General features: G+C 40.0%; 1 protein-coding gene across 14 annotated transcripts in view; it reads right to left on the bottom strand.

Moving 5' to 3' along the window:
* Nucleotides 1–21420, bottom strand: part of GAPVD1 (GTPase activating protein and VPS9 domains 1) — an 86330-nt gene that overhangs the window by 37043 nt on the left and 27867 nt on the right. For all 14 annotated transcript variants that reach the window (XR_014301967.1, XR_014301968.1, XR_014301969.1 and 11 more), the window contains 3 exons: nucleotides 5155–5372; nucleotides 3014–3857; nucleotides 925–1011 (listed from right to left, as the gene is read on the bottom strand). Coding sequence is in view for 9 of the 14 variants with exons in the window: in XM_082695459.1 (XP_082551585.1) it covers nucleotides 925–1011; nucleotides 3014–3857; nucleotides 5155–5339 (1116 nt within the window). In the remaining 5 variants the exon portion in view is untranslated. The remainder of the gene's footprint in view (nucleotides 1–924; nucleotides 1012–3013; nucleotides 3858–5154; nucleotides 5373–21420) is intronic.

The raw sequence follows: 21420 nt of genomic DNA, 5'->3' as shown, positions 1-21420 counted from the left end.
GACATAAAACATATTTATGAAATACACTTAAAATTATATAATTATTACTAATTTGCTTTAGTACTTTTTTTAAACTAAACTATCTATTTATTTAAAGATTTATTCATCCATTTTAGAGAGAGCGAGTGTATGCACGAGCACACACGCACTCAGTGGGGAGGGACAGAGGAGAGAAACAAAGAAAGAATCTAAAGCAGATTCCCAGCCGAGTGGCAGAGCCTGACCTGGGCCAATCTCAGGACCCTAAGACCATGATCCAAACAGAATCCAAGAGTCAGACACTCAACCAAATGAGCAACCTTATTTATTTAAGACTTTTTTTTTTTTAAGTAATCTCTACACCCAGGAAACATGGGCAGCTCATCAGACTCCTCATTTCTGCTCTGGTAAGGATCTTGAGGTCACAGGATTGAGCACCATGTGGGGCTCTGCACTTAGCATGGAGTCTGCTTGAAATTCTTTCCTCCTCCCTCTCTCTCTGCTCCTCCCTCTGCCTGCATGTGCACGCTCCCTCTCTCTAAAATAAATAAATGAATAAATAAAATATTTAAAGTAATCTCTGCATCCTACGTGGGGCTGGAACTCTAACCCCAAGATCAAGAATTGCGTGTTCTACCAACTGAGCAAGCCAGGCTCCTTATCAAATTTTTAAAATAAAATAATCTTAATAGCGCTTTGGCTCTCATTACAGTGACATCTCCTCAACAGTTTAACAAGTAAGAATTAGTAATCTTTACTGACATCTTCCTTTAAATGCTACTAATCCAACACTGTATTCTCTATAGCTATACTAAGCATAACTGAAAAGAATAGTTTATTCTCAATAAATTAAAGGACAAGACTTAATAAAGACAACAGTTAAGTTAACTAATACTTTGGGAATATTTTCTATAAACAGTATTTCTCATAAGATAGTATTCTTACTTTGTCAAATTTTCCAAGGCTGCTCTTTGTCCGGGGATCTCCCTCTTCAGAGCCAGTCATTGCCAACTGCTGCAAAAGGCGGCCAACCTGCAACCCAAAGCAGTGGTCGGGAGACGTGGGCTATAGATACTTAGAAATAGTTCTCTATGAAAGTGCTTTCATTCTAGTCTAAAAAGCTGTTTCATAATAATAGTTATACCATCTAACCAGGCATGCAAAGTAGGGTCCCAAATTAAATGTGTATCTTCTCTACATCAGCTTTTACTATATTTAGATGAAGAGTCATAGACAATAGAAAATTTTACTTTAACATTACATTGATGATATAAAATAAAAATAAAACACCTTTGTTTCTGATATTATACTTTTCATACATTTAGATATTTTAAAATTCACTTGCAAAACTTGATTCAAATTATCTAAATGAAGTTACTATTAAGTACATTTCCCTTTAGAGTTCACAAAATACTTAAGGTAGAATTTTTTTTCTAGATTTAAACAATCCTACTGAACAGAGCTGCTTGGAAAGTAAATGTTAATTCACACAGCAGGTTCCTTACTGGTAAAAGAGAACTGTTAATTTACTCTTACTTTTTTCCTTATGATTTATTTATTTATTTATTTATTTATTGCAGAGGAGGCAGAAGGGACAGAGGGAGAGAGAGAATCTCATGCAGACTCCACACTCAGCATGGAGCCCAACATGGGGCTCCATCTGATAAACCTAAGATACTGACCTGAGCCAAAATTAAGAGTTGGATGCTTATCATCTGAGCCACCCAGGCGACCCTAATCTACTCTCTTTAAAGACACTTTGGGGGAAGCTAATACCATACAGTATCATCTTAATATCTGGTATAATTCCCTTTTTTACTCATTTTGACGATAAGTGATTCAATCTCTACTAGAATGATAAAAATAAAAACCTAGAACTACACTATATTAAGAATAAATTTAGTGTTTCAAAGATGATAAAAATCTTTTAGTTTTACTTCAGGGATTTTTATCCAAGGGGCACTTGGATGGCTCAGTCGGTTAGGAGTCTGACTCTTGGTTTTGGCTCAGGTAATGATCTCAGAGTCCTGGGATCAGGCCCCATATTGGGATCCAAGCTCAGTGGGGAGTCTGCTCCAGGATTTCTCTCCTTCTCCTGCCCCTCCCCTCACTCTCCCTTTCTCTTTAAAATAAATAAATAAATGTTCACACAGGAAAAACTAACAAAATATATTTTTTAGGACTGTATTTGTTTGACACAGAGAGAGAGAGAGAAAGAGAGAGCAAGCATAAGCAGGTAGAGTAGCAGGCAGAGGGACAGGGAGAAGCAGGCTCCCTGCAGAGCAGAAAGTCCAATGCGGGGCTTGATCCCAAAACCCTGAGGGATCACGACCTGAGCCAAAGGCAGATGCTTACCAGACTGAAACAGGTGCCCCCAAAACTAATATTTTATGACATTGGTATTTTTAATCCCAATTTAACTGCTTTTCTTTATTTTTTAAAATTTATTTCAGAGAGAGAAAGAGTGAGTGTGTGTGTGTGTGTGTGTGTGTGCACAAGGGGGTGGGGGGAGGGCAAAGGAAGAGACTCTCAAGCAGATGCCCCGCTGAGAGTGGAATTAGACCGTGGAGACAAAGGCAGGGCTCCATCCTACAACCCTGAGATCACGACCTGAGCTGAAACCAAGAGTGGGACACTCAACTGACTGAGCCACCTAGGTGCCCCGCAACTGCTTTTATTTCTTAAGAAGCAAATATTTAGGGGCACCTGGGTGGGCTCAGTCGTTAAGTGCCTGCCTTCTGCTCAGGTCATGATCCCAGGGTCCTGGGAACAGAGCCCCACATCAGGATCCCTGCTCGGCAGGAAGCCTGCTTCTCCCTCTCCCACTGCCCCCCTGTGTTCCCTCTCATGCTGTGTCACTGTCAAATAAATAAATAAAAATCTTTAAAAAAAAAAAAGAAAGAAAGAAAGAAATATTTAAGCCAGTTTGAGGAAACAGAATAGTAAGAATGTAAACATATTGCCATCGTATTTTGTTCACACCCCACTACTCATTCAACCGACTTTCAACTGAATGCCACATTAAAAAGCGTACCTGCATCAGATTAAATCTTGCTACCTCATTAATAGGAGCATCAGAAATTATTCCATACTGTTCTGGATTGACAACTGCGGGACAAATGAAGCAGGCCAAGAGGAGATCAGTACACATTGCCCTGACCTCCCCAACTTCCAGTCTGTCTACACAGGAGAGGGTTTTGTACATCTGTGACACAATCCACCTCAAACTATGTGGAAAGCAGTACGTGTTCTGTTTGAGATAACCAATAAACTTGTTCACCAGAGCCACCAGTTTGGCCTCATTGGAATCTACCATCTCTTGAACCTTTTGCCTGAATCTCTCTGAGCCTTTCTCTCCAAAGAGCTTTTCCTGTTGTAATGGGGAGAACCTATCGATCAGCTTGTTTGGATCTGTCTCCAGGTGGTCTTCATCTTCAACAAGCAGCTGCATGATTGGCTCATGTAAAGTGGCTGTGAGGAAAAGTTTGGCGGAAAACAGTCCTTCAGAAAAAAGTTTAAATAAGATGCTGAAGGCACAGGTTCCTCTCCTCAAAAGTCGCCTGGGGTTGTCACTTTCTTTAAGTTCAAATTCAATCAAGTATCTCAAAACCTGAAGGAGGTAGCTTTCATCTTCTTGCATGATGCAGTTGCCATAAAGGGAGGTAAAAACTGTGTGTATAACACTTTGTGTGTTCTCCTGATTCAGCTTTTCCCCAGCAACCAAAGAGGAGGCAATAAGACGAGGATTTTCCCTTAATCGACTCAAGAATTCTCCATAAGCAGTCTCCTGAAATCCCAATTGCTTGTATCCATCAACAAACTGTGTATCTTCCAAAATCTTGGCATGTTGGCAACATTCAGCAGGGGAAGCTTCAGCACTAAAAAATGAGCAAACAAGCAAAACAATAAAAATCAATAACAATAATACGGTACCACTGAAACATGGAAATGTAGACTGATTATAGTCCTAGTAATGAGATTATTCCGAACTGCTCAAATCTTTCAGCCGACCAACACCTGAACATGCGTAGAAAGGAGAAAACCGGAAAGTACAAAGGAGGACAAATTCCTCCTAGTTCATCAGGTTCAATGAAAAATATAAAAAAATAACCATTATTCCGATTTCTGTTATGAAAGATCAGCCCTGCTTTTTTTCAGCTTCACATAAATGGAATCATACTTCTCTGCATCTGCCTCGTTTTCTCAAATTTATACCTCACCACCACTCTTCTTAGAGCTAAAAACTGGTTCCTGAAGCAACAGAATAAGATATTAACACAGTGAAAAAGAGGTTTCTAAAAGCGAGAGGTAGATATACAGGAAGATATACAGAATCAAAACATGGAAATACACACAGTTGACCCTTGAACAATGTGGGGATTAGGCGCACTGACCTGCCTATGCAGTGGAAAATCCTTGCATAACTTTTGACTCCCCAAACATTTAACTGCTAATAGACTTCTGTTGACCAGAAGCCTTACAGATAATATACTCGATTAACACATATTTCATATATGTATTATATACAGTATTCTTACAATAAAGTATGCTAGACAAAAGAAAATATTGTTAAGAAAATCATAAGAGAAAAATACATTTATAGTATTCTATCGAAAAAATCCCTGTATAAGTGGACCCACAGGGTCAAATCAGTGTTTAAGGGCCAACTGTATATTAAATAATACCAGGAGAAAAGGGGTGCCTGACTGGCTGAACTGGGGCAGCATATGACCCTTGATCTCAGGGTTGTTTGAGCCCCATGCTGGGTATAGAGATTACTCAAAAAAAATTTTTAATCTTAATATAATAATAATCATAGAAAAGTAGAGGGGCGCCTGGCTGGTTCGTGGGTAGAGCATGTGACTCTTGATCTCAGGGTCATGAGTTCAAGCCCCACATTGGGTATGGAGCCTACTTAGAAAAAAACACAAGATAATTTACTCTCAGCAAAATAAAAGGCTATCATACAAAGATACAAATTAAGTGGTGTGGTACAAAATATTAATGCTTAAGTTATAATTCTCTAAAAAGGCCTTAATTAACAGACAAAATAGGCAAAGACTCACCTTAATGTTGATTCAAACTATCTGAAAGCATACACTTTGTTGGAAATAGATTCATTTATCTATAGTTAGCACAGAAAAAATTAAACATCTCAAAACCAGTTTTTTTTACCTGGTTATGATAAGCCGATCCAAATTAATTCTCTGCTGCTTAGCAATCCATGCTGTACGATACAACTTTTCAGCTGTCTTAAGGACATCTGCATTGAGCCTCTGAATGAGCTGTTTCTCAGAGTTCACATATAAGCGTTCCTGCTTAAGGTGATGGGCCAAGGTGTGAATATCCAGCTTCACCATCTTCAAATGTGGAGAAGGTACAAAGGCTGATCACTAAGAGTAAAAAGGTTTAAAAACTTAGACTATTTTTCCAAAATCAAAAGGGATAAAAGAATACATTAAGAATTAGGGTATATTTAGTACTATGATTAACTCTAATTTTAAAATAATCTATTTATTTTTTGCAGAAGCATTACAGGTTCAAGATAGAAAAACTGGTAAATACAGATAAGGGTGGGAAAAAAAAGCTCCTAGTAAGAAGGCCACTGCTCAGAGACAGCCACAGTAAAAATTTGTGTATTTCCTTCAAGTCTAGTATCTATTTATTAGCACTAGAGTTTCTTTGACTGCTCCCTTTTACACTGCCATCAGTCAACTTAACCTGTTGACTTGATCTTCAAAATACATCTCCAATCTACTTCTCACCACCACGTTCATCATCCTCTCTCATCCAAAGGTCTATAACCACTTCATAACTGATCGCCCTGCTTCCTTTCTTGTACTACTTGAGTCTGTTCTCTACATAGCGTAGAGTACCCTTTAAACTTAAGTTAGATCACCTTATTTCCTTACTAGAAACCATTCAAAGGTTTATATTACATTTAGAATGAAATCTAAAGGTCCTACATGATCTGCCCCTGGCTACTTCTCCAACCTCATCTCCTACCATTCTACCCTTGCTCACAGAGCTCCAGACACACTGGCTTCCTTGCTTAAGAGGCCAAGCATGCCGCTTCCTCAAAGCTTCTTGCATCTGATGATCCCTCTGTCTGGAAGGCTGTTCCTCCAGGTATCTTTGCATGACAAGTACCCTTACTTAACTCAGGTCTCTCTGTTCAAATGGCTACTTAGAAAGGCCTTCTCAGGTAACTCCTAAAATAGAAACTATCACTTCCTATTCCCATTTCTGGCCTTTTTAAAAAGTACTTGCCTCTGTCTAGCATTATACTACAGATACCTACTTGCATGTTCACTATGGTTAAAGTATGGCTCCCACACTAAAAGGTAAGGGCCAGGGGCGCCTGGGTGGCTCAGTGGGTTAAAGCCTCTGCCTTCGGCTCAGGTCATGATCCCAGGGTCCTGGGATCGAGCCCCACATCAGGCTCTCTGCTCAGCAGGGAGCTTGCTTCCTCCTCTCTCTCTCTCTGCCTGCCTCTCTGCCTACTTGTGACCTCTGTCTGTCAAATAAATAAAATCTTTAAAAAAAAAAAAAAAAAAGTAAGGTCCACCAGGGAGGAGTACGGCTTCTCTGTTTTATTTACTCACAGCTGCAATTTCAGCGCTGAGCAGAGCACCTGATTCATAGCAAGAATGGAAAAAATATTTGCCAAAGGAATGAATGAAATCACACAAATCTTGTTTACCTAGTAGTTAAACAAACTGATAGAAATAGCACACATATTTTAAAGCATTGTTATTTAAGCTATACCTGTGAACCTGGAATGCCTGCCAGACCACACTTTTTTTTTTTTTTTTTTTTTTAAGAGGTCCAACAGGATCTGAGCTGAAGGCAAATGCTTAACTGACTGGGCTACCCAGGCACTCCTGTTTTTAGATATTTTTAAACTTTCTTATTTTAATGAACTACTGAAGACTAAGAACATAGATTTTACCACCTAACCTGAATCTTACTGCTTTCAAAACCACTTTCTTGGGGCACTTGGGTGGTGCTGTCAGTTTAGCACCCAGCTCTTGGTTTTGGCTCAAATCATGATATCAGGATCATGCGACGGAGCCCCAAGTCAGACTCAGTACTCAGCTCAGAGTCTGCTTGCAACTCCCTCTCCCTCCTTTCAAATGTGCTCTCTCGCTCTCTCTCTCTCTCTCTCTAAAATACATACATCTTTAAAAAAAAAAACAACTTTTTTATACCTTATCAATTTCCTAGCAAACTATGTCAAGCCTTTATTCCAAATCACCCGTATCACGAAGGCCCTCATACTTCTCTCCTCTCAAAAGATAAAAGCATGGGCGCCTAGGTGGCTCAGCCAACTGAGCATCCAACTCTTGATTTCAGCTCAGGTCATGGGATCAAGCCCCGTGACAGGCTGTGTCCTCAGTGTGGGGGGTCTGCTCACCCCTCTCCCTCTGCTCCTCCCCATCTCTCTCTCAAGTAAATAAAAAAAAATTTTTTTTAAAGATGTAAGTATGTCCACTAAAATGATCTGTTAAGATAATAACAAAACCATGTGGGTACATTAAGAAAAATCGGTGACATACAGTATATAATCGTATTAATTCAATTTACCGAAAATTCATATATGACTTTACAGACTTCCATGTGGGAACTCTAACATCCTCTAGGGGCCTCTAAGTACACAGACGGAGAACTATTAAGTATTACAATTAATGGCAACAATAATGAAATGGGCTCTTAAAGATCTGAATGTTTCATTAATCAGTTCTGTTACTTCGGGCACATAAAGAATATTCTCTGAACCTCAGATTTTTTTCACCCATAAAATACAGACTCCATATCTATCTTTATTTTATCCCTGGTACAAGCAACATATTAGGTACTAGGAATAAAAAAAGGGATAAAAGGGGCGCCTGGGTGGCTCAGTGGGTTAAGCCTCTGCCTTCAGCTCAGGTCATGATCTCAGGGTCTTGGGATCAAGCCCCGCATAAGACTCTCTGCTCAGCAGGGAGCCTGCTTCCCCTTCTCTCTCTGCCTGCCTCTCTGCCTACTTGTAATCTCTCTCTCTCTCTGTAAAATAAATAAATAAAATCTTTAAAAAAAAAAAAAAAAGGGATAAAACCTGTGTATCCTTAAGGACTTTCTAACCTAGCAGAATGAAGCAGACATGCAAGCAAATGGCTGTCCAAAAATGTTACGGGTATGATGCTAGAAGACTGTACAATGTAGATGGAGGGGGAAGAGAAGGAACCTGTATGGCACCTAGTCTTAAAAGGCAAGCTGGGGAGGGGGTTGAGAAAATGAGTATTTGCCAGAGATAAAGAAGATGGTGGGTGGGGTAGAATTCTAGACATAGGGAGTCAACCAAGCAAAGGCACAGAGGTATGTAACAAAGAGTACAATTTAGACAGCTACCCACGGCTTGCTACCCTTTGGGGGATGGTGTCTGTGTGTTCAGTGAGGTGGGGGAAGGGAGGGAATGTGCATAATGAGAGATAAGGCTGTGGAGACAGAAGGTACATAGGAGACAGAGTTAAGAAACTTGGACCTTACACTGTAGGTGATGGGGAAAGTTTTAAACAGGAAATGAGTAAGATTAAATTTTTATTTGGGAGCATAAACTCTGGCAGCCTTAAGGAAAGGATGAGGAGGTGAGTATGGGACCAGAAGAGAGACTAAAATTATTGACAGGCAAGAAATGTGGTGGCAATCGAAAGAACAGGACAGGTTACAAGATAGAAATGTAAGATTTTTGAACAACAAATGAGGGGGGCAAAAAAGGTAAGTTTCCAACTCTGGGAATAAGGGTGGGTGTGGTATTAATTCACCACAGTTGAGTACTGTATGGGAAAATACTGAAAATGGTGCCTTTACACACTTCATCTTCATAATATTCCTCTGAGATAAGTGCTCTGCAGCTAAGGAAACTGAGGCTCAGGGATATGAAGTAATTTGCCAAGGACCATACAAGTGAGAGATGACAGAGCTAGTACACCATTATTATTATTACCCTGATCTCTACAAGAATGACTCAAAAATCCTGTGGTTACCTAGAAGAATATCGTATTTTTATGCTCAAGTATGTAGAAGAAGTGTTAGGATCTGCAACTTACTTATACATGGTTCAGCCAAAAAATGAGACTTTTAAAATGCAGCAAAATGCAAGCAACTGTTGAATCTGGGTAGAGGGTAGATACTAACCATTATACTACTCTTCAATAATTTCAGTTATGTCAGAAATTCTTCATAATGAAAAAATAGATAAAAATATTTTGGAAGGGGCGCCTGGGTGTCTCAGTGGGTTAAAGCCTCTGCCTTCAGCTCGGGTCATGATCCCAGGGTCCTGGGTTCGAGCCCCACATTGGGCTCTCTGCTCAGCAGGGAGCAGGCTTCCCTTCCTCCCTCTCTGCCTGCCTCTCTATCTACCTGCCTGTGATCTCTGTCTGTCAAATAAATAAATAAAATCTTAAAAAAATATTTTTGTTTTGGAAATTCTCAAACTGTGCCTTTCTTGCTTTTTTACTACAACTTAATTCAACAAACATATTACTGGGCTTGGCTGGAGCCTAGCCAGGTTCCCTAATCTCAAGGAGCTCACAGTCTAATTATAACCGAAATATTGTTCAAGATAGGACATATAAAATGTTTCCAATGACACAGCAAAATATCAACCAATTTATACAATTTAGAAATTAAAACCTTCAAATATAGGTTCACTTAAAAAATTAACACATGAAAGTAATGCTCCACCTAATCTAAACCCTTTAATAGTCCCAAACATCTTCAAAAATATTTTTAATAAATCTAGACAAAACTTGTTAAGCATTTTTTCCTTTCATCAAGTTCAAAAATTATATGCTTTAATGCTTTTCTTTCTATAATTAGTTTGTCTTGATTGAGTGTTGCCAAAAAAACAGGTAAAAACTTACCCCACAAAATAATACTTTAAAACACATGATTATACAGGGATGCCTGGGTGGTTCAGTCAGTTAAGTGTCTCTCTCTCTCTTTTTTTTTTTTTTTTAAGACTTTATTTATTTATTTACTTGACAGAGAGAGAGAGAGAGCACAAGCAGGGGGAGAGGCAAAAGGAGAGAGAGAAGCAGGTTCCCCACTGAGCAGGAAGCCAGGATGCAGGGCTCAATCCCAGGACCCTGAGATCATGACCTGAGCCGAAGGCGGCAGATGCCCAACTGACTGAGCACCCAGGTGCCCCCAGTATCTGACTCTTGATTTCACCTTATGTCACGATCTCAGGATTGTGAGATTCAGCCCTGTGTCCAACTCCACGCTGGGTGTGGAACCTGTTTAAAATTCTTGCTCTCCCTCTTTCTCTCCCCCTCCCCTAAAAAAAACTGTCAGTAAACCACTGGGTAAAATCCAAGAGATTAAAAATATAAATTAACTCTGACCTGTATTTTCATCCACATTTTACCTAAATTAAATTCATGTTCTAAGTACCATTTTATACATGTAGTACATGCCAAAGTATAATGATATTGTATCTCTATCTAGACTGTAAACACTGAAGGAAAGAATTCACCTTTGTGTCCTAACATAGCTAATGGCAGGTAAGAGCTCAAACATGTTAAATGAACTCAATTCCGGTAGCCCCAAGTCTACTGGCCCATACATTTTGATAAAATAATACCACCACACAGGGCACCTGAGTGGCTCAGTGGGTTAAGCCTCTGCCTTTGGCTCAGGTCAAGATCTCAGGGTCCTGGGATCGAGCCCCACATTGGGCTCTCTGCTCAGCAGGGAGCCTGCTTCTCCCTCTCTCTGCCTGACTCTCTGCCTATTTATGATCTCTCTCTCTGTCAAATAAATAAATAAAGTCTTAAAAAATAATAATACTCCCACACACAAATAACAGACACTCCTTAAAAACAACAGTTGGAGAAGAGGGTTTGAGAACGTAAAAGGCAAAGTCTATGAAGTTGTTCTGCCCTTCTGAGACACCATTATAACACAATCATTATAGCTACTGGGAAACAGCTTAAATAAAATATAGGCATAATAACTAAAAGTGGGGAAATTTCACCATACTGAACACAACAGCAAAGTACAAACATTTGCAAGTAAGTTAGTTTCCTGAAAAGTAACAATGACAATATCAATACTGAACTAACACTAACAATACTCACACCAAGCTAACATTTATTTAGAACTTCATCATGCCAGGCACTGCTATTTTTTTCCTCACTGAATCCTTATAACCCTAAGATGACTGTGCTCATTAACTTCATTTAACAGTTGAGAAAAGTGTTGACATACCTAGCAAGCAGCTACATCAAAATTCACAATGACTCAGTTCTGGTTCCAAAGCAGCCCTTGCTCTCAATTGACTAATCTAAACATTTTGTCAGTCACATCTACCTTAACTTCCAGTTCTGTTAATAACTGACTCCTTAAAGTTCCTTTTATCTACTGGTTTTACAGAACTTCATCTGGCTTCTAGTTACATCTATTTCACCTGAGTTTATGCTCAAATACCATTTAAAATACAGGGGTCTCCAAACCTTACCTCTTAGCTGAGCTTAAATTCTTTATTTCCTCTGTTATTTTTTTTAAAGACTTTACTTATTTATTTGCTTATTTTGAGAGAGAGCACTAGCAGGGGGAGGGACAGAGGAAGAGAGAAAAGCAGACTCCGCACTAAGGGCAGAACCTGGCGGGGGGCTTGATCTCACAACACTGAGATCAAGACCTGAGCCCAAATCAAAAGTTGGATGCTTAACCAACTGAGCCACCCAGACGCCCGTCCTCTATGATCTTAACATCAAAACAGAATCTTAGATTTAGAAAGGCTGTTAAAAGCTATCTTCTCCTATTTATTTATTTATTTGCGGACTTACTAATTTATTTGACAGACAGAGATCACAAGTAGGTAGAGAAGCAGGCAGAGAAAGAGGGAGGAAGCAGGCTCCCTGCTGAGCAGAGAGCCCGATGTGAGACTCGATCTCAGGACCCTGGGATCATGACCCAAGCCAAAGGCAGAGGCTTAACCCACTGATCCACCCAGGTGTCCCTATCTTCTCCAATTTAATTCAAGTCAACAAATATTTTCTGAATGTCTTCCCTGTACCCAAGCACTAACAGCACAGACAGAACAAAACAGCCTCTGTCATTGCAAAGCTTAGTCAACTACGAAGCCAGGAGCAAGTAAACTGTAAATAACTACAAGTATATAAACGTGTGTGTGTACACACACACACACACACACACACACACACACACTTGTGCTCTACTTTTTTCTTTACTTTGAATGAACTGCCCTTCTCTAGGTTAAAGCCAATCCTCACTTGATGCGGATTTCTTCCCTTCACATCTACTTAAGAACATTACTGTAGAGATCCCAACTATCCTATCCCCCTCCCATCCACATTTCTTTCTCTATGGATCATTCTCACCAATAAATAAACATGCTATTATTTTTCATCTTTAAAAAAAGAAAAGAGAGAAAGAAAACTCTCTATGTCACGTCTTCCCTTCAACTTCCACCTCCATTTTTTGTCCCTCCCTTTACAAGAAAATTGTATGAATGAGGTGTCTATAATCACTGTCTCCAGCTTCTCTCCTCTGATCCCCTCTTGAGCCCAAATCTTGGTTTGGGCCCAGGTTGGGATCTCCGGGTTGTGAGATCGAGCCCCACATTAGGCTACATGCTTAGTGTAGAGTCTGCTCTGCTTGAGTTTCTCTCTCCCTCTCCCTCTGTTCCTCTCCCCCGCTCTCTCTCAAATAAATTTTTAAAAATATATATACAAACAAATAAGCACACTATAATCCAATGATACATTATTTCTCCCCTTCTTGACCTAACAGAAGGCTCTAACATGACTGACCACTCTCCTTGAAATGCTTCCTTTGACTTTGGGACATTACACCCTCACAGTGTTCCTCCTGTCAGTCAGTCTCAGTCTCACTTGTTACTTCCCACTCATCTCCCTGACTTCAAAACACTGGGGTACTCTACCCTTAAGCCCAGTCTTTAGACCTTTTCTTTTCTATCTATACCCAGCACTAGGCAATCTCATTCCATCTCATGGCTTAAGAACCATCAAAATGCTGACAGCTCCCAAGTTAGTTATCTCCAGACTTTACCTTTCCCCTAAATGCCAGATCCAAATTTGCAACTACCCACTCAACAGCTCCTGTGGGTTGTCTAACTGGCATCTCAAACTTAACATGTCCAAAACTGCACTCATCTCCCTCCACTCCCCCCAAGAAAAACCTCTTTAAATCCCAGGCTTCCCCATCTCAGTCAATGGTAATTCCATCTTTCCAACTGTTTAGGCAGAAAACTTTTCCGTCATTCTCAACTTCCTTCTTTTTCTTACACCGATTATCAACTCCTGATGACTCCACCTCCAAAACACATCCAGAATATACCTACTTACCATCGTTTCTATTGTTAATTACCACCCTGGTCCACAGTACCGTATCTCTCACCTGGGATCATTGCAGCAGCCTCCTAATTTTGCTTCAGTCCCTGCTCCTATTCTACTCTCAACACAGCAGCCAGAATGACCCTATTAGCCCAAGTCAAATCATATCACGCTTGTGCCAAAAATCCTCCAAAAGCTTCTTTTTTCAGTTCTCCATCGTCTGCCTCCACCTTCCTTACCTCTCTGATCTCACCTCTATAACCATAAGACCTTATAATTTGCCATTCAAACCAGGACACTACTAGGTAGGAGTGAAAGTGGGCACTATTAATAATATGTCATCAAGATTAAGAGATGCAAACAAGGGCATATAATCTCTCTACTACTGGCCCCCCTTTCCTACTGCTCCATCTGTGTTCTCAGACTTGCCAGGTATACTTTCACCTCTGTACCTTCACACTTGCTCTCCACCCAAATCTCTTACTTCCTTTAGGACTTTTTACTCAAGAGTGGTCTTCTTCAAAAACATAAAAAGATGGAAAAGCATTTCATGCTCATGGATCAGAACAATAAACGTTGTTAAATGTTTATACTGCCCAGACCACCTATACTTTCAATGCCATCCCGATCAAAATTCCACCGGCATTTTTCAAAGTACTGGAACAAATAATCCTAAAATTTGTTTGGAATCGGAAAAGACCCCAATTGCTAAGGAAATATCGAAAAAGAAAAAGCTGGGGGCATCACATTGCCTGATTTCAAGCTTTACTACAAAGCTGTGATCACCAAGAGAGCATGGTACTGGCACAAAAACAGACACACAGACCAGTGGAACAGAGAGAGTCCAGATATGGACCAGCAACTCAACTAATCTTCGACAATGCAGGAAAAAATAATCCAGTGGAAAAAAGATAGTCTCTTCAATAAATGGTGCTGGGAAAATTGGACAGCAATGTATAGAAGAATGAAACTTGACCATTTTCTTACACCATTCACAAAGATAAATGGATAAAAGACCTCAACATGAGGCAGGAATCTATCAAAATCCTAGAGAAGAACATAGGCAGTAATAACCTCTTTGACATCAGACACAATTTCTTTCAAGACACATCTCCAAAGGCAAAGGAAACTAAAGCAAAAACCAACTTTTGAGACTTCATCAAAATAAAAACCTTCTGCACAGAAAAGGAAATAGTCAACAAAACAAAGAGGCAACCCACGGAATGGGAGAAAATATTCACAAATGACACTACAGACAAATGGCTGATATCCAAGATCTATAGAGAACTCCTCAAACTCACACTCAAAAAACAATAATTACGTCAAAAAATGGGGAGCAGACATGAACAGACATTTCTCCAAAGAAGACATACAAATGGCTAACAGACGCATGAAAAAATGTTCATCATCACTAGCCTTTAGGGAGATTCAAATCAAAATCACACTAAGATACCACCTCACACCAGTTAGAATGGCCAGAATTAATAAGACAGGAAACAGTAAGTATTGGAGAGGATAGGGAGAAAGGGGAACCCTCTTACACTGTTGGTGGGAATGCAAGTTGGTGCAGCCACTTTGGAAAAGTGTGGAGATTCCTTAAGAAATTAAAAATAGAGCTACCCTATGACCCTGCAATTGCACTACTGGGTATTTGCCCCAAAGATACAGATGTAGTGAAAAGAAGGGCCATATGAACCCCAATGTTCATAGCAACAATGGCCATAATCGCCAAATTGTGGAAAGATCCAAGATGCCCTTCAACTGACAAATGGATAAAGAAGTTACGATCCATATATACAATGGAATATTAGGTCTCCATCAGAAGGGATTAATACCCAACTTTTGTATCAACATGGATGGAGGAGATAATGCTAAGTGAAATAAGTCAAGCAGAGAAAGTCAATTATCTTAAGATTTCACTTGTGGAGCATAAGGAATAACATGGAGGACATTAAAAGAAGGAAAGGAAAAGTGAAATGGGGGAAATTGGAAGGGGAGATGAAGCATGAGAGACTGTGGACTCTGAGAGACAAACTGAGGGTACTGGAAGGGAAGAGGGGTGGGGGGATGGGTGAGCCTGGTGGTGGGTATTAAGGAAGGCATGGAGCACTGGGTGTGGTGCATAAACAATGAATCTTGGAACACTGAAAAAAATAAAATTAAAAAAAAAAAGTGGTCTTCTTCAATGAGGTCTTTCTTGGACACGTTATCTAAAATGTCAGCCCCTACCCTGTCACACATTCGTATTTCCTCTCCACAGAAAAAGATATTTTTGCCTAATTTGTTCCCTGACAAATCTGCACTGACTAGAACAAAACCTGTCAAATCACAAGCATTCAGTCCATAAATATATGAATGAATAAGAGGTATTTCAGTAACATACTCTAGTTAGAGATTTCATAACCAGAGTAGATATAACATAGGAAGAACAGGAATACAGTCTTTGGTGGATGAGAAAAGAAGAGGTGAACAGCATGAAATCATCATTAAATGTTAACTAAAATAACCACACAATACTGAAAACTTTAACAATAATACCTGGAAGGTTCATGAAAGACTTAAAGGAAAAACAAAGGTGTTCAAATTCTTCATTTATTCCTTACTTCACAGAAGACAGTTTCCAAATTCCTTAGCCTAATATTCAAGGACCAATCTTGCCTTAACCCACACTTCCACTCCTATCTCACACAATTTTCCTATATAAAATCGCTTGTTCCAGCTAAATCCGCCTTTTCATTTTTAATTCACCTTCATAGTATTTTTTTAAAGAATTTATTTATTTATTTGACAGAAAAAGAGAGTGAGAGAGCACAAGCAGGGGGAGCAACAGAGAGGGAGAAGCAGGCTCCCCGCTGAGCAAGGAACCCGATGTGGGACTCGATCCCAGACCCCGAGATCACGACCTGAGCCAAAGGCAGCTATTTAACCAAATGAGCCACCCAGGCACCCTAGTATTATATTCATTGTTATTTACATCAGACCTCATCTTAATTACTTACTTATTCTAATTTCCAAAGCTTGGCTTAATAAAACCTTCCTTCCCAACCATATAGTACGGCCCCAGTGATAAATTCCAACTCTGAACTCATTTTTTTTTAAGATTTTGTTTATTTATTTATTTGACAGACAGAGATCACAAGTAGGCAGAGAGGCAGGCAGAGAGAGAGGAGGAAGCAGGCTCCCTGCTGAGTAGAGAGCCCGATGCGAGGCTAGACCCCAGGACCCTGGGATCATGACCTGAGCCGAAAGCAGAGGCTTTAACCCACTGAGCCACCCAGGCACCCCCAACTCTGAACTCTTAAAGCACTGCTTATCCATACTACTAATTTGAAACTTTTTATTTTTGTTTTCATTTTTGATGTCTGTATCCTCTCTTTCCAGCAAAAATGACAGGTCCCCTCAAAGGCTGAGAATATCTTTGAGATGGATGTAACCCTATTCCTGAATACCACGAGCACACAAAGAAGTACTCATATGTATTTGGTAACTGCATTGTCACAAGTTGCTCTGCAAAAAAGAACATAAGTAAAATAAAAGATTTTACATTAATATTAGGCACTAACATATCTAACAATAACAAATGGATTTTTTTCCTGAAATTTGCAAGCATTTTCCAAGGGAGATCATTTCTTTTTGTAGTCAAAAATTAGACTCTGAAAATCTGTAACTTCAGTTTCACTTACCACATTTTCTACAAAAATAAAATTCATTATAAACCATGCACATTAAATCAAATGTTAAGCTTTTCAACTCATGTTAGGAAAACATATCAGTGAAAGAACAGTGGGAAGATTTTAGTTGCAGGAATAAAGCACAAGGGGTTTCTGTGTCTATGGTATAGAGCTGGGCCTGGCAGACTGTAACTATAGCTTATGGCCCAAATTCAGCTAGGGGCCCGATTCTATAAAGTTTTATTGGAACACAGCCATGCCTCTTGGTTTGGCATGGCTGTGTTCTATGTTCTACGTTCTATCGCTGTTATCATGCTACAACGGCAGAGCTGAATAGTTGCCAGAGTCTTCCAGAGTCCACATGGCCCCCAAACCCTATAGTTACTATCTGGCCCTTTACAGAAGACATTTGCCAATTCCTGATAAGAAGCATACCTAATCTGATGCAGAGCATAGAGACGAAGAACAGCCTGAAATGTGTGACCTAAGACATATGCTCTAAGGAGGACACACATATTACAAATGCTAGCAACTATGCCTGAATGAACTCTTTTTTTTTTTTTTTAAAGATTTTATTTATTTGACAGACAGAGATCACAAGTAGGCAGAGAGGCAGGCAGAGAGAGAGGAAGGGAAGCAGGCTCGCAGCTGAGCAGAGAGCCCAATGCGGGGCTCGATCCCAGGACCCTGAGATCATGACCTGAGCCGAAGGCAGAGGCTTAACCCTCTGAGCCACCCAGGCGCCCACCTGAATGAACTCTTATGACTCAAGAGAAGGACTCTATACTAGGGAAAAGATGATTTCAAATGTTTTATGAATGAGAATGTTTCATGTTTTTTCTCTGTTGAAGATTTCTAATTAAAGGGATCCCAAGATAATGATAGGTATCTAATGGTTCTACACTTTAACAGCTAGACTTCAAGTAAATAATCTAATAAATCCAGGAGTAATTTTGTGAGACAGTCCATATCATACGAGAGAAGACCACCTGCTACTTTCTCATTTTAGAGACTACATCAAACAACATAGCAAAAAGGATACCAAAACTGGGGTCAGAAGATCTGAGGCATTTAAGGCTGGGCTTTGACACCTACTAGCAGTGTCACCTACTGGCAGCTTAGTCACTTCACCTAAGCTTCTGTTTCCTCATCTTCAAAACTGGAGTGTCCTTGTCCCTCTCATACGCTGTTATATAGTTCATATGAGGTGACTGGAAAGTGTAAATGACCACACAGTGCAAGACGTCATTCTTCTTGTCAATTAAAAGGTGATGTCTATCATGTCAAGGGGACACAGCTCCATGTCCATCGCATAAGAGAACTGACCAAAATGAACCTCTCCATGAAACTAAGTGGGAAGCACTGAAGTCTTAACTAAACAGGTTAGACTACTTGCTAAGACTGTAGAAACTACACTTGTAAAAGGCTTATTAAAAGTGAAACTAAAGGCCAACAATCTTCAGCCTAAGAGAATTTTTAGCAACACAAATTCCACACACAAGTGTGGCTTTAAAATTTGAGAACAAAGCATGCTTTGCAAATATGTTAATGTGCCTAATTTAAAATGATCTGATTAAAAATTACAGAGGTAATGACAACTAAATATAATATGGGATCCTAGAACAGAAAGAGGACATCAGGTGAAAACCAAGGAAATCTAAATAACATGAGCTTTAGTTAACAATGATGTGTCAACAGTGGTTCACTAATTGTAACAAATATACCCTGTTAATGTAAGATGTTAGTATTAAGGGCTACTTGGTGCTGGGTATACAGGAACTCCTTGTGTTATCCTCTCAGTTTTTCTGTAAATCTTAACCTGTTCTAAAAATAAAGTCTAATTTTTTTTTAATTACACAAGTAATACACTTCAAAGTCCAAGAACTCAATTTAGCAACTTTTTTTCAGTTAAAAAAAAAGTATTCTAACTTGAGAAAACGTTTGAACACAGTAATTTATCACAATCTTCAACAACCACCATCTAGAAAAAGGATTACCAGCTATCATATGATGTTCCAGAATCGGTTAACAGCTGGTAACACATTTTAGTGTTCATTTTTTTTAAGATTTTTTTTTTAAAGATTTATTTATTTATTTGACAGAGAGAGATCACAAGTAGGCAGAGGCAGGCAGAGAGAGAGAGGAGGAAGCAGGCTCCCTGCTGAGCAGAGAGCCCGATGCGGGACTCGATCCCAGGACCCTGAGATCATGACCTGAGCCGAAGGCAGCGGCTTAACCCACTGAGCCACCCAGGCGCCCCGATTTTTTTTAAGATTTTATTTTTAAGTAACCTTTACACCCAGCGTGTGGCTTGAACTTACAACCCCGAGATCAAGAGTTGCATGCTCTTCCAACAGAGTCAGCCAGGTGCCCCAACATATTGTAGTGTTTAAACTATCACACTAAAAACATGGTCTGCCTCCATTTACTGTGATCAGAAATGAAACACGGATACTTCATAACAAAATCTCCACAGGCACATTACATTTTCCTGGTCAAGTGAACCAAGGCAAATACACGTCCTAGCCAGAATGTTTAAGAAAAATCTGTTTTTACATTAGTTTCCATTTCATAGCAAACTCTCTTAAAAGGCATTATAAATAGCAATGGCTGAACTTTTTTTTTACTCGTGGTAGTAAAATATATCCATGCTTAGGAAATTAAAAAACAATAACTGGGGCGCCTGGGTGGCTCATTTGGTTAAGTGTCTGCCTTTGGCTCAGGTCATGATCTCAGGGTCCTGGGATGGAGTGCTGCAACGGGCTCCCTGCTCAGCAGGGAGCCTGCTTCCCCCCTCTGCTTGCGGCTCCCACCCCCCCTGCATGTGCTCTTGCTCTCTCTCTCTCTCTGACAAATAAATTAATAAAATCTTTAAAAAAAAGAAAAAGGAAAGAAAGAAAGAAGGTAAGAAAAGAAGAGCTACCACACATTCGGCACCGATCAGGGGCTTGAACACAGATATTCTCCTCTCATCTGTGTAACACCCCTGAAAGGCAGGTATTCTTCTTTTTTTTTTTAAATATTTTATTTATTTATTTGAGAGAGAGACAGTGAGAGAGAGCATGAGCGAGGAGAAGGTCAGAAGGAGAAGCAGACTCCCCATGAAGCTGGGAGCCCAATGTGGGACTCGATCCGGGGACTCCAGGATCATGACCCAAGCTGAAGGCAGTCGCTTAAACAACTGAGCCGCCCAGGCGCCCAGGCAGGTATTCTTACCGACATTTCACAGGTGAGGACAGAGGAAATTAAAGGATCTGCCCAGGTCAAGTTAGTTAACTGGCAAAGCTGAGAGCAGAATCCAAGTACATGTGGCTCACCAAGCTTTTACCACTATGCCATCTGAGTGCATAATTCACAGTCAAGGCCACCTGTAATCACCCCAATCTTCGGAAAACTATTAATATGCGGGTCAGCATCTGGACGAGTCCCCCTTTCTTTGGAAGTTTCAAACTATCTGACAAAGTCAGGTTTAGTTGGACTTCAAGACTTAGAGACTACATCAAATAACCTATATTCCCTCAAATTCTATGAAAGATATGATAAAACAAAGTTTAGAAAAGGTTACTGGAGATTAATTCCTTAAATCCCTCTTTTTCCATTTTCCAGCTCAACTCCCACCATTTCTTCACTTCCCCAAAAGCAGCTGTCGCTCCATACTACATCCGAAAGTCTCCCAACAGGAGCAAACGCTAGTATACGGGCCCGAAAGGCCCACAGCTTCCTTATGTTCAAATGAACTCAGATTTATCCTTCAAGGCCCAGCCCCCAAATCTCTTCCCTCTGCGAAGCTCTAGGGGAACTGCTCCCACCAAGAGAGTGAGTGCCTTCCTCCTTTATGACACCAAATAACAATGAACCACGAAGTAGAAAAGTTACTCCACTTTCTTTTTCTTTATCGTTTTTTGCAGCCCAGCATGTGGCCTAAACTCATGACCCTTGGATCAAGACATGAGTGGAGAGGGCGCCTGGGTGGCTCAGTGGGTTAAGCCGCTGACTTCAGCTCGGGTCATGATCTCAGGGTCCTGGGATCGAGTCCCGCATCGAGCTCTCTGCTCGGCAGGGAGCCTGCTTCCCTCTCTCTCTCTCTCTGCCTGCCTCTCCATCTACTTGTGATTTCTCTCTGTCAAATAAATAAATAAAATCTTTAAAAAAAAAAAAAAAAGACATGAGTGGAGATAAAAAGTAGGATACGAGACTGAGTGAGGCACCCGGGCATCCCCAAAGATACCCCATTTCAAGTCTCTTTTAGTCCTTCTATTTACATCATGGAAAAAATCTAAGCAAGGTGCCAATTTGTCTTCAACACTTCTCTAACACTTGGCCAATCTCTCCTTTTAATTAAAGGATAGCAGGCTTCAAACTCAGCAGCTTTTTAAAAAAATATATTTATTTATTTATTTAGAGAG

This window comes from Mustela nivalis (assembly GCF_964662115.1).
Source record: "Mustela nivalis genome assembly, chromosome: 13".
Lineage (NCBI taxonomy): Eukaryota > Metazoa > Chordata > Mammalia > Carnivora > Mustelidae > Mustela > Mustela nivalis.
This window is presented reverse-complemented; position numbering and strand designations above follow the sequence as displayed.